General features: G+C 41.4%; 1 protein-coding gene across 19 annotated transcripts in view; it reads left to right on the top strand.

The window, feature by feature from the left end:
- The window catches only part of MBNL1 (muscleblind like splicing regulator 1), a 180,978-nt gene extending 168,169 nt beyond the window's left edge, over positions 1-12,809 (top strand). For 17 of the 19 annotated variants that reach the window (XM_028731328.2, XM_028731325.2, XM_028731323.2 and 14 more), the window contains 2 exons: positions 4,775-4,849; positions 8,578-12,809. In XM_028731328.2, the coding sequence (XP_028587161.1) occupies positions 4,775-4,831 (57 nt within the window). In that variant the 3' untranslated portion in view covers positions 4,832-4,849; positions 8,578-12,809. Of the gene's footprint in view, positions 1-1,740; positions 1,807-4,774; positions 4,850-8,577 lie in introns of those variants that run through there. The other 2 variants (XR_013393137.1, XR_013393136.1) reach the window with 2 other exon arrangements.
- The last annotated feature ends 237 nt before the right edge of the window (positions 12,810-13,046 follow it).

Genomic DNA, 13,046 nt, shown 5'->3' with positions numbered 1-13,046 from the left:
GATGCGGTGCAAGGTCCCTGCCGCAAACGTCTGCTGTCAAGCAAGACAGAGGCTGTCAGTCCAGTTAGTGCTCCCCTGATGTACTCCCTCCCCACGCACACAGTTGGCATTGCACGAAGGAGAATTAACGGAACAGGGATACGAAGTTCATAGAGCAGTACAAACGATAGGAAGCCAATGTAAATTAGGTGTAAGTTATGCAGCTGTATCTTATCCGTAGTCCAGACTCCATTCAGGAGCAGGGCTACTGTCAGGTGAGCTGGCCTTCAAGAGGGAGAGCAAGCTTTTAAAATGGAGTTTAGACTTGGCAGTGTAACATCAGCTGGGTCGCATGGTTGTGTGACCCAGTTGAGCAGAGTTTGGAATAGGGGCAAGTCTTCCCCTTGTCCCATCTCGCCTCTGCCACTCACCCTAAATGCTCCTTTTGGGGGGACTGGCTTAGCCAGGATGGAGCATTTTCCTCTCAAATATTGCTTGAAAGGCTGGCCATGAGCCTCTCCCAGATAGGGTATTGCTTATGCCAGAATTAAAAGTTCAGCATAAGTGGATCACGGATAAAGAGCTCTGCACAGGGCACCTCCTTGCGCATGTGCTCTGGAAATGGCAACTGTTGTTTCTGCTTTCTGTATGATGATCCCCAGCATACGGATGGGTGAGATGTCTTGCTTCCAACCTCATCAAGACTCCACACAGTAATGTCAGTGAAAGAGGAGTGGTGGGAAATTGCACCTGGGGTGTGTGCCCTTTCTGTTGGTTAAGGACCAAAAGGAAAACAGCAGCCACATTGGCACATTCCCAGACAGTATGCAAACTGAAACACAACCAGTCTTCAAAATTCACACTTCTCTGAATTTTGCAATGTGGTGCTCCCATCAAGTATTGTGTACAGAAATGAATATACTAGGATGAAGCATGCATAAAAATGCTTATATTCATGAAAATAGCACATGGAAATTCATTACAGTATGGAAAATATAAAAATATACAATATACAAAAACATGTACGTTAGGAGAGATTCGCACTAAAATGGTGGTGAATTTTCATGAGGATTTTTTTTTAAAAAAATTGCAAACTGATGTGGAAATGTGGAGAACTGAATTTAAAAAACTGGAATTGATAGACTTGCCCATCCCTTACAGCCCATTCTGAAGGGCCCCCACAGGCCCCCACATGGGACTGTTGCCACAGCCTTTGCAGCGGCCCCAAATCCTAATATTATGATTGATTCATAAGCAACAAAACAAAGGACTGTATATCAGAAATCCCCCCTATTTAGTATGAATTGGTTGATAAACAGTTCAGCCATCTTAATTTTTTTTTTTTAAAAAAAATATGTCTTTTAGGATCATTAATGTAAAACCTCTGGCAAAATCCTCTTTCCCTTCCACAGATGATAATGTAACTTTTCTGTATTTTAAAAAGACACTGCCCACCCCCATGCATTTTCCAAGCCAGATTCTGTTTTCGTTGTGCAATCTGACCATTTCATGCGTATCTCCCTGGGTCTTCATAACGCACTGCAGCCAAGTTCCGCAGCCAACCCTCAGTATATGCATATATGAGCCATATATGTATATAGTATGTAAGCATTGTTGACATAATGAAAAGCCACCAGAAATAGCCCACCCACCCCCACCTCCCGCAATGTGCATGCATGCAGAAGTTGTGTTTTTTTTAAGAAGAACTGGCCCCTCTGTCGTCACTTGCCAGTGCTCAAGGTCCTTGGTCTGTTTCAACAGCACTGCTCTTGAAGCTTCTACACAGCTGGGTGCAACATCCTCTCCTGCTGCCGTAGAAAACAAATGGTACGAGAAGCTCAATTACACTTGGCACATGTTTCCGTGCACACACACAAAAAAATGTGCTGTACAAATGTATACAGTACACCTAAAGAACAAGTATGTGGCTAGGGGGCAGTTAGTCATGCTTGGTGGGTGGGATGTGGGACTCAGTTACAAGATGTGCCACAGCTCTTCGTCTCCCATCTCCTGACCTGTCTGGTGGATATTATTATTATTTCAACTTATACACCGCCCTATACCCGGAGGTCTCAGGGCGGTTCACAACAAGACCACAACATATAAAATCAAACCAAAAGCAGTAACCCAATAACTCCCCCCCCCCAAAAAAAAAGTCACATTCTAAAAGAGTGTTGGAGGTCAATAAGATCGATCAAAGGAACATTTTTGCCTGGTTCCTAAAGGTATATAATGAAGGCGCCAGGCGGACTTCCCTGGGGAGAGCATATATACTTGAATAACAGCCAACGGGAAGTTTATACACTGCAGACTTGAGGGAGTAGTTGAACAAAGTACAGTCATACCTTGGTTGCCGAATGCCTTGGTACTTGGACGTTTTGGCTCCCAAACGCCGCAAACCTGGAAGTGAGAGTTCCATGTTTTGGAATCCGAACGTCCAACGTGGCTTCTGCAGCTTCCGATTGAGTGCAGGAAGCTTCTGCAGCCAATCGGAAGCCACGCCTTGATTTTCGAACCGTTCTGGGAGTTGAACCGACTCCTGGAACGGATTGAATTTGACAACCAAGGTACCACTGTACCATAGTGCAGAACCTTGCATCTGGTGAGTAGGTCCTTCTTTATCCTTTCTAAGCCAATTTAGACTTCATTTTGAGGAAGGGACGTAGTTCTGTCTCAGGTTTAGTCCCAGAGGCCATCTTTTGGCATCTGAAGCCCTAGAAAGCCACTGCCTGCCAGTGTATGCAATACTCGGCTGAATGGTCCAATGGTCTGACTCGGGATAAGGCAGCTTCTTGCATTCCTGACTTTGAAGAGCAAAGAAATGCTCCTTTGTTCAGACCACATCTTGGGAAGGCCCAGGCCATTCATGGGTTGCATATTCCTATATCCAATGGCTCTGGCCCCCAGCTTGTGCAGGATTCCCACTGCCAGCAGCGGAAGAGACATTTTGCTGGTCCACAAAGAAGAAGGCCCAGTTATAATCACCAATCAATATCCCACCAAGTTGAGTTTGTTTTAATTGTTGCTACTATAGTTCAAAGTATTGATTTTTAGGGGGGGTACTCCCAAGTTATGCACCGTTTGAAGACTTTCTTTCAAATGGCAAAGAGAGAGAGAATAACTGTGTACAGTGGTGCCTCGCAAGACGAAATTAATTCGTTCCGCGAGTTTTGTCGTCTTGCGATTTTTTTCGTCTTGCGAAGCACGGTGTCGGTAAAGTTTTGGAAAAGCTTCAAAAATCACCAAAGTGTTCAAAAACCTCAAAAAAGGCTACCACACCGCGTGCTATGAGTTGCTCCTCGAAGTCAAGTCGCAACTGTATTAACGGTGTTAAGAAAAAGGAAACAAATTTGCAAGACGTTTCCGTCTTGCGAAGCAAGCCCATAGGGAAAATCGTCTTGCGAAGCAGCTCAAAAAACAAAAACCCTTTCGTCTTGCGAGTTTTCCGTCTTGCGAGTTTTCCGTCTTGCGAGGCATTCGTCTTATGAGGTACCACTGTATGTTATGGTGCAAAACGCTACGTTTCATAACAAAATATCACTCCAGGTAGCTTTACTTTCCATATTACGGAAAATTAGGCCATTTTGGGAGAAATTTAATATGGATACTAACAATTCTATACTTTTAATCCACAATTGAAAGACACTTGACAGTGTGGTCCTAACCATGTCTACTCAGAAGTAAGTCCTGTTGAATTCATTGGGGCTTGCTCCTAGGTAAGTCAGGTTCGAATTGCAGCCTTATTTTTATAAATAACTTCCCCTGCACAAAGGTACCTGGGGAAATATTTATAAAATTTAAAGCAGAAATGCCATTCACAAAAAAAGATCCAGACAGTGTCAGCTGTAGTCAAAACAAAATATTAGCACCAGGCCATAATCAGTAAGTCAAAACAGTGCCTGCTACTCATCTGCCAGCAACAAAGGATTCTCTTTACTTGCTAGTAGGCTACAGTTAGGTGGATCTGCACTGGAAAGGCATTTCCAAGGTATGACACCAGAATAGAGATGGATGGTTCTCTATCTTGCTTTGCTAAGTTTACTTGCCCAAAATGGAGTCTTTAGGAATCTGGGGAAGGCGTACTGCCCCCCCCCCCCAAGCTGGGAGAATAATATATTGGGAATAAATCCAAGAACCTCATTAGGAGGTTATTCTTGGGAAGATATTTAAATTTGATATGTGCCCCTCCCCACCAAATGTGTTTGTGTGTGTTTGTTTGTTTCAGTGCAAAGATGGAAACAAGTATATGATGCTTAGGTGCATGGTTAGCTTATGTACTTGAGATTTTATTCCAGTTCAGTTCTAGAGTGGATATTCTGAGTGTTGAAGTTTCTCAATATGCCTTTCGCTTGAATATCAGCACAGCTTAACCAGAAAATGAAATGATTTGCAACAAAACAAAACAAATCTGGCTCAAAGTATCTTAAAATTGAGCGTGCAAAATGCATGGGCCAAAAGGTTGCCAAATTTTCCCACAGCGAGTTAGGCAAAGTCCCCCAAACCGTATAAATATGTGTAGGCCAACAAAAAGGACTTTTGAAATTATTGCACTGCATGAACTTTTAACTGTTAATTTTATCCTTCTTTCTAAACAATCAGTAATCATTACTAAACATTGGTCGATATACTACTTAACAGAACATTTTTATTTAAATTGATACCTGTGTTTTTGTTAGCTTGCTGTTGCGATATAGAAGTCCACCATCTTTCACCTGAGCTGTTAGTATAAAAAAATCATGCATTCTTGTGGAACGCATTATTCACAGGTTACATTCCTTTTCTTGTTCTTCAATAGATACCCATAATATCTGCCGAACATCTGACTAGCCACAAGTATGTTACACAGATGTAGACATATAATCATCAAACAGTAAGTTTCTCAAGTATGCTTTATGTTGCATTTTGATAGTGCTATTCTGGGTTTGCATTTCCTCCTCCCTGGAACAAGAACCAAGTTAGCAGCCCAGTTTGGATGTAATACCCACAGCAGGCCAGAGACCACACTAAGCTAGGACTCCTCCATGGTATCTGCAACACAGTCCTATGCATGCCTACTAAACCCAAATGAGTTGAATGTCAACCCAGGTAAATGAGAAGTGCTGTAGTTTTTTGGGTGAGCATCTGCTTCACATCCAGAAAGTCCCAAGGTTCAATCTCCAAGCAGGACCGGTGTAGTCAGCTAGCTTCCCATTTTTCTAAACGTGCATAGGATTCCATCCCTGGTTTACAAAGGGCAGGTAATTTTTGTACTTGGAGGAAAAAATCTCACCTTCCCCTGATGCCCATACCCATGCAGTCTGAAGGGGAAAGTCCATTCACACTTTTTATCCTGTCATCTACTGTATACACGGGCCGCAGGTGGCGCTGTGGGTTAAACCACAGAGCCTACTTGCAGATCAGAAGGTTGGCGGTTTGAATCCCTGCGACAGGGTGAGCTCCCGTTCCTCGGTCCCAGCTCCTGCCAACCTAGCAGTTCAAAAGCACCTCAAAGTGCAAGTAGATAAATAGGTACCGCTCCGGCGGGAAGGTAAATGGCGTTTCCATGCGCTGCTCTGGTTCGCCAGAAGCGGCTTAGTCAGGCTGGCCACATGACCCGGAAGCAGTATGCCGGCTCCCTCAGCCAGTAAAGCGAGATGAGCGCTGCAACCCCAGAGTCGGCCACAACTGGACCTAATGGTCTGGGGTCCCCTTACCTTTTACTGTATACACAGGCTAGTTGTAAGTGGCATTTGAAAGTATCATTTTTTAAAAAATGAATACAAATCCAAAATCCCATAAATAATACTCTGGATAATGTACTATGTCCTAGTGTCTAACTACTAGATACGGAGACTGCAAAAGATTTAAGCTTTTGCGTGTATGTCCTAAAGGAACGTTGCATAAATTCCAGGTGGCGTGCAGGTGTCATTTTTAATGATTACATAAGGATGGTTCATGACTACATAAGGAAATGGCTGCTATCAAGGAGCCTTTGATTTTTCTTTCACTGCCACAGATTCCTCCCGCCCCAAAGTCTCTGTAGGGATAAGCATCCAATCAGCAAGGTGGATCATGCAGCACGTGAATGACTCTCAAGTTGTCATTCAATGCAGTTTAAACCTGCATGGTCCATAATAGCCGCAAGTCAAGTTGCCTCTGTCATCACACCAAAAAACATCATGTCCTTTCAGTAGGTGCTGGCCTTAGTCTCCTTTTGTGTGAGACTCAGAACTGGGAATCATCAAGCTGATAGTCTCTCCCCAGCACAAATTACCAAATGATATTGAATTTGTGTGTGTGTTTTGTGACACCGGCTGTCAGGAGAGATCAGGCAAAGACCACAAACTCATCCACTTGCATAAATTAATCTTGAACTGCAGCTCCAGCTACTGAATGTCAGGTCTTTATAAGTTAACCTTCTGCTCTGTGAGAAAAGGTTTCACTTGACTACACCTGTCTGCTTGGAAGAGAGTTTTTCTTTCTTTCTGCACTTAATTTAAATTTGTGATTGGAGTGTTCAGTACTGGTTCTGCCTGACATCATGTCTTCCTCCAACAAGACTATTTTTAAGTTGCCGGTAATAGCTCGTCTGCCATCTCCTCTCCCCGTTTCAAGGGCAACACCTGCTGTGGAAATGAAAGTCTCTTCAGAACTTTTCCCTCTTCCTACTTCAAGTTTTGCCTTGACATCAAATGCATTCACATGACAGTGCTGTGAGGCCACTTTAACTGGCATGGATAATCTTGGGAGCTGAAGCTTTTTCATGGCAGTGACCTCACAGAGCTACAGTTCCCACAACCTTAAAAAACTACACTTCTCAGCAGTCTCCATGACAATTAAAGTGCCATTCAAAGAAAGTTGACCTTTCAAACGCAGATTACTTCACTGTTAAGGCAGGCACCTAAAAATAAAATAAAAGGCAAGAATTGTCACTCTTGGGAATGGCAGGAATCGTTCTGTACACTGTACCTTCCACAACCACTTGGGTGTATTCTGAGGTCTGCAACTGCTGTCCTTGCTCCTTCGGCCCAGAACTGTCATCCGGGGTGATGGCATGGAGTTGATTTTGCAGCTCCAGTGATACAGCATGGCTCCTGACAGCCCTGCTTCTATGTGTCACGTTCCTCCAGGGGTTTGTCTCCTGCAGGGGCAGCCTTCCTTCTCCCTAGGGGCCGCCCTGCTTATGTCACAGTTCCCAGACAGTCCACTCTTCTCTGTAGAGAAACCCCTCATCTTGCCCAGTAGTTCAAAGTCTGGATAGATGGGCCACAAGTTGCTGCGCCTTCTCTTCCAGCCAGTCAACCTTGCACTTGCTGCAGGCGTAGTTTCTCACGTTCTCAGGCAGGAAGACCAGCATGGCACTGGTGTTGCAGGTCGTCGCAGTAGCTCCCTCGCCGTCCATGTCTCTCGGTCCTTCGTACACCGTGAGACAGCACTCCAAGCCCCAAAGCACCCTTGCAAACTCTCCCTATTTGCACTCTCCCTTTGGGCCCAGTTTGCATCACAGCTCAGAAGGATATTACCAGCTGGGTGGAGGCTGCCATTGTTGCTCCTCAGTCTGGCTATGGTTCAAACACCTAAGAAAGTAAGAAGAGCCCTACCGGATTGGCCAAAGGCTCATCTATTTCAGCATTTTGTTCTCACAGTGGCCAACCAGATGCCCAGGGGACCTGATAGCAGGACCTGATAGCAGCAGCTCTCTCCCAACTTGCGATTCTAAGCAACTGGTGCAAAAGAGGCATGCTGCCTCTTACAGAGAAGGGAGAGAGCAAAGGCGTTGTAGCTCATAGCCATTGATATCTTTATCCTCCGTGAATTTTCTTCCTCTTTTTAAAGCCATCTAGGATAAGTATGGGTGGAAAGGGGGGAAATGTGAGATTAAAAAAAAGGCAAATAATAATTAGTACTAGTTATATCCTGGTTGGGACGTGAGTGGCGCTGTGGGTTAAACCATAGAGCCTCGGACTTGCCAATCAGAAGGTCGGCGGTTCGAATCCCCGCGATGGGGTGAGCTCCCGTTGCTCGGTCCCTGCTCCTGCCAACCTAGCAGTTCGAAAGCACGTCAAAGTGCAAGTAGATAAATACTACTCTGGCGGGAAGGTAAATGGAATTTCCGTGCACTGCTCTGGTTCACCAGAAGCGGCTTAGTCATGCTGACCACATGACCTGGAAGCTGTACGCCGGCTCCCTTGGCCAATAAAGCGAGATGAGCGCCGCAACCCCAAAGTCGGCCACGACTGGACCTAATGGTCAGGGGTCCCTTTACCTTTACCTATATCCTGGTTTGTGCTCAGGTGTTTAGCAAGTGCTGATGAGGATCAAAGCTCAATAAATTTAAAAGGGGGAAACTTTGCACATCACTTCCCATTTTAACTCAGCACAGATTTTGCAATCAATGTTGATTTAAATGCTTCATTAAATAATTAGTAGCGTATGTCGTATTTCAGTGCAATTGGATTAGAAGTGCTCAGGGGCTGTCATTGTCATATTTGAATAGCATTGAGGGTGGTGGTCGTGGTATTTCTTTCTTGCATGGAAGAAAAGTAGAGGGGGAAATAGCTGCAGGTGTCGAAGAAATGAAGGCGACCCCTTTCCCACCCTCTTCATTATTTTCCGCAGATCATATAAAAGAAAAGAGGACAGTGTGATTGAATGAAGAACCGGAACAGGTCATTAGCCATAATGTATATACCGTCAGATAACAGCACCCAAATTTCCTCAGCAGTAAGACATCCACATATTGCATGTTAACAAGATGAAATGACAACTCGGAAATCCACTGCACACTGTTGCCTATATACTTTGTACATTGAATAGATATTTGTGCTGGGGTGATCATATTGTCTAAAGACTACAGCATTGTCTATCTTTTCTAGCACACAGGTAAAGCAGCGCATACGCAGCAGAGGTATGCGCTGGCAGACTCCTTCCTACATAATCATGTACGTCATCTTGAAAAGACAGACTGTGATGTAGCCATAGATCTATTATGTATTGGTACGTCTGTAGACCAAGATATAATTTTTTAAGTAAGTTTATTTCTTTCAAGGTTTACAAAAAAAAAAAAAAATAACGAAAGGTGCACCTTGTATTTAAAATTGCCATTATAGGAGAGAGCGTGCATGCACAGTATAATTTTTATTTTTCCTTTCGTTTTTTGCTTTTAAGAGTTAATATTTTTAAATGTAATAGATTGTAAGAAGTGGTAAAAAGAGGTATCTGACAGAGATGAATGTGCCAAGTATAAACCACAACTGTGTATATTTTTAAAGCACATCAATGGCTTTAAGTACCATGTTGTTAATGATGCTCATGAAGTGCCATAGACTGTAATCAAAGTAGAGTATTATTTCTGCAGTGTTACTTTTAAGAGCCACGTTTTTAATTTTGCTTGTTTTCCTAGTTGCTAATCAGTCAAAGGGCACCCCTTCTGTTTTAAACCAAAGCTGTCTCAGAAATGGCCAGTTTTACCTTAGTTAACAGTAGGCAGCACATTTTTAAAATAAGCAAGAACCAGTCTTAAACCCAGGTTATTCCTACACATAATGGATATATAAACCTATATAAATTATTATAATCCATAATAACAGTTATGCAAACTATACCATATAACAGACAATATACATTTTTAAAAAAATATATTTTAAAAAAGGGAAAAGCCATTTCTGAGACACTGTTTGCAAAACATTTGAGGAATTTTATTTTGCTTCGAATTTCTAACCTCTGTCAGAAGTCCAAGAGACTCTAAAAGTGTTGGAGGAGATGGGTTTTTGCTTTCTTCTCAAATGCATCACTTCAAAGTCACGCACTTCAAAAATAAAAATAGTGACTCTAATCATGAGAGAAGCACTGACATCAGATGCACGATTTTTTAAAAAAGAAACCAAAACAATGAGATAAATGGAGATGTTAATTAGAAATAGGTATCGGGTGGGTTAAATATTGGGATGAATTTTATATGTGATTTCTTCTGTTCAGATTTAACTGCTTATAGCCTTAGAAAGCCTTTACAAAAATGAAACAAAAAACATAGATGTGCATTCAAGTTTTCAGGAATGGATTCATCCAAAGGAAATCTTTTTTGTGGTTTGGATGTTGCAGCTAGTAAAGGATATATTTTGCTCTGTTCAGCAAAGCTAAAGGGTTGCTGAGGTGGGGGCCAGGTCACTGGTAGTCTATGGAATGGAAGAGGAGAGAGTTCAGTTCTAGAACTTTCCGTACTTCCAAGTTTACTTGCAGGTTTTTATGCTTGAGAGATGCTTTCTAGAAAAAAAAAAGAATGATGTGTTGATTTTACTGATTGTACTGTACATCTATTAAAGCCTTAGATTATTACATTACGGGTTAAAACCCATACCAATGTAATTTCAATCGTGTTAAGAAAGTATAGGTGACTTCACATGTTATTGTAGTTTACTTACATTAGAGAATACTACTTATTTTTTTTCCTTGTTAAAATAGTAGTTTTTATTTCTTACATTTATTAGATCATTTTCATTTTCTATTACCAGACGAATGCCATTTCAGTTTATAGAATTTTGTTTTATTAGATTTTAACTAATGAATTTTTCAAAATACGGAAAAAATTTAAAAAGTTTTTTTTCTTCTTCATAGCATATGCAGTTTGAATTTACATGTAGTGTCATGAATATTCGTATTATTGTTAACTAAATGATTTATATTTTACTGATTTAATATTACAATGTAAGAATATCAGTCATTGTTAGTTCTTGTCTAGTTTTCATTAAAAGAACAAAGATCTTTTATATGGATATCTTATATAATCATTGCTAAGTAAGAAGTTAAGTTGTTGCTATTGCAACGATCCTGGCAGACAACTGAGTAATATTTTGATGATTTATTTTGTTTGTAATTAATTATAAAAGAAAAAATCTAGTTCCTAGATATCAGAATAAAAATTTATTTTCTACTGTATCCATTTCAAATGTTAAAATATTGTTTAAATATTTTTTTTGAAATCCCTGAATATCAGGCCTTGTTATAAATAAGCTGCATAATCAATAGATCAAGGGACTTTTTGTTGATAATCCAAATACTCAAAAGTTTACGTATAACAAGAATTATAATATGTATGAGTGCGTGTGCAAACTCTTGAGGGTTGATTATGCTGCAATTTAGCATGTGGGAAAGTATAGAGAGGAAGGTTGACCTTTTGCACTTCTGTATATAGTCAAAAAAAAAAAAAGAGAGAGAAACCTGTATAATACTAAGATCTTATTTTGAATAAAAATGTCTATAAATACAAGGAGTTTTGTTAAGGCTAATTAAAAAATAAAAAAAAGACAGGCTGAACAAAATTGCTTGCAAAAAAAGTGGCACAGAGTTAGCACTCCAAACCCCATGGGGAAAAAAGTTGCTTTGCTTTATGTGAACAGCTTCTAGTTTGCCAGGATTCTTTCTGCTGGAAAGATTGGCCCTCTATCCCAGTTCTTGTGACTAAGGACCCTTCTGCACTGTACAATTAAAGCCCTATTGAACCACAGTTGTACCTTGGAATCCGTTCCAGAAGTCCACTCGATTTCCAAAACATCCGGAAACCAATGCGTGGCTTCCGATTGGCTGCAGGAAGCTCTTGCAGTCAATCGGAAGCCCCGCCGGAACGTTTGGGTTCCCAAGAACGTTTGTAAACCAAGGTGTTCAGGATCCAATGTATGACTGTGCTCTAGGCAGCCATGGCTTCTGCTAAAAATTCCTGGGAGTTGTGGTCTGTTAAGGCTGCTGAGTGTTGCTAGAAGACCACTTCTCCCCTCGCAGAACTACAATTCCCAGAGTTCCTTGAGAAGAGCGATTGGTTTAAAAAGCCATTGGGAATCTGTGAGGGGGGCAGGGGTCTTCGAACTACTCCTAGCACCCGTAGGAGACTACAGTTCCCAATATCCTTTGGGGCAAGCCACGGCGGTTTAAAGTGACATCGTGCTTTGAACGTATAGAGCAGTTGGGGCCTTTTTAAAAAAAAATTAAAAGCTGCACTGGTCCAAATCTGCCTGAAGATCATTACTAAATAAATAAAAATTATTTTTTTAGAAAACGAAATTTCAAACAAACAGGTACTTCAAACCATTAAAGGGAAATCATGGATCAGATATGTCGTACATTACTCAAGACAACTACTGCATGTTTAAAGTATCAAAGAGAGAGAGAGAAAGAGAAAGAGAAAATATATATAGATATAGATATATATAAAAGATATATATTCTATTCAAAACAGTTTCTGACAAATTTCAGTAGTTTTATTATTCACACACCGACACACAGAAATACACACACACACACACACAAACAGAAACCGATATTGACTTTCACATGCTCACAAAAATGTTTAAAAAAGAAAAACTCGTCAACAGGCAAACCAAAACAAAACATCATAGCTGTAGTTGTTATGTAATTATTTTTATTGCTGTAGTGATCCTGTTCTTTTAGCAGGTGGAAAGGAAAAGAAAAGAAAAAAACCTTATCAAAATTAACCATTTCTAACCTAAAGCACTTGAGAAACCGTGTAATATATATGAAGCCAAAGTGAAGGGGCCGGGGTGGGGGGTTTGGGGAGAAAACGATTGGATTGGATTCTCTCTGGTAATAATTCACACCGATGAATTAGGACACGTTGCACTTCCTGTCAACCCCTGCAACTTTCATCTGCTGAAAGGACAGGTGTGCTTGGTTTTTTACTATTATGTAATCACAGACTTAAATTTGCTTGGTAGTTGCTCCAAATTATGTACTCTGTCCTGGGCCGCAATTTGTTTTTATGCTTATTTTATTATTACTGCTATAGTTGACCTAGCTGTATGGAGAAAAAAAATAAATAAAGTTAAATTGCCCTAATAAAACTTCTCTTTTGTAGTATCTTCTTTTCTGTTTTTAAGCTGGAGGGTGATGTGGCGTCCTCTGCCGGTGCCCTCTTGGTATCTACACCGCCCTCAGAAGTTTGGGGGTGCCAGCCTGGGAGTTGGCATTCTCCGCGGCAGCCCCCTAAGTAATGGAATTGCCTCCCCACTGGGGCTCACCTGGCACCTTCATTGTGTGGTCTCCATCACATGCTGAAGGGGCAGCTCTTTACCTTTTTA

The sequence above is a fragment of the Podarcis muralis genome, chromosome 6 (genome assembly GCF_964188315.1).
Source record: "Podarcis muralis chromosome 6, rPodMur119.hap1.1, whole genome shotgun sequence".
Taxonomy (NCBI): Eukaryota; Metazoa; Chordata; class Lepidosauria; order Squamata; family Lacertidae; genus Podarcis; species Podarcis muralis.
Note: the sequence above shows the minus strand (reverse complement) of the source record. Positions and strands in the feature narration are given on the sequence as shown.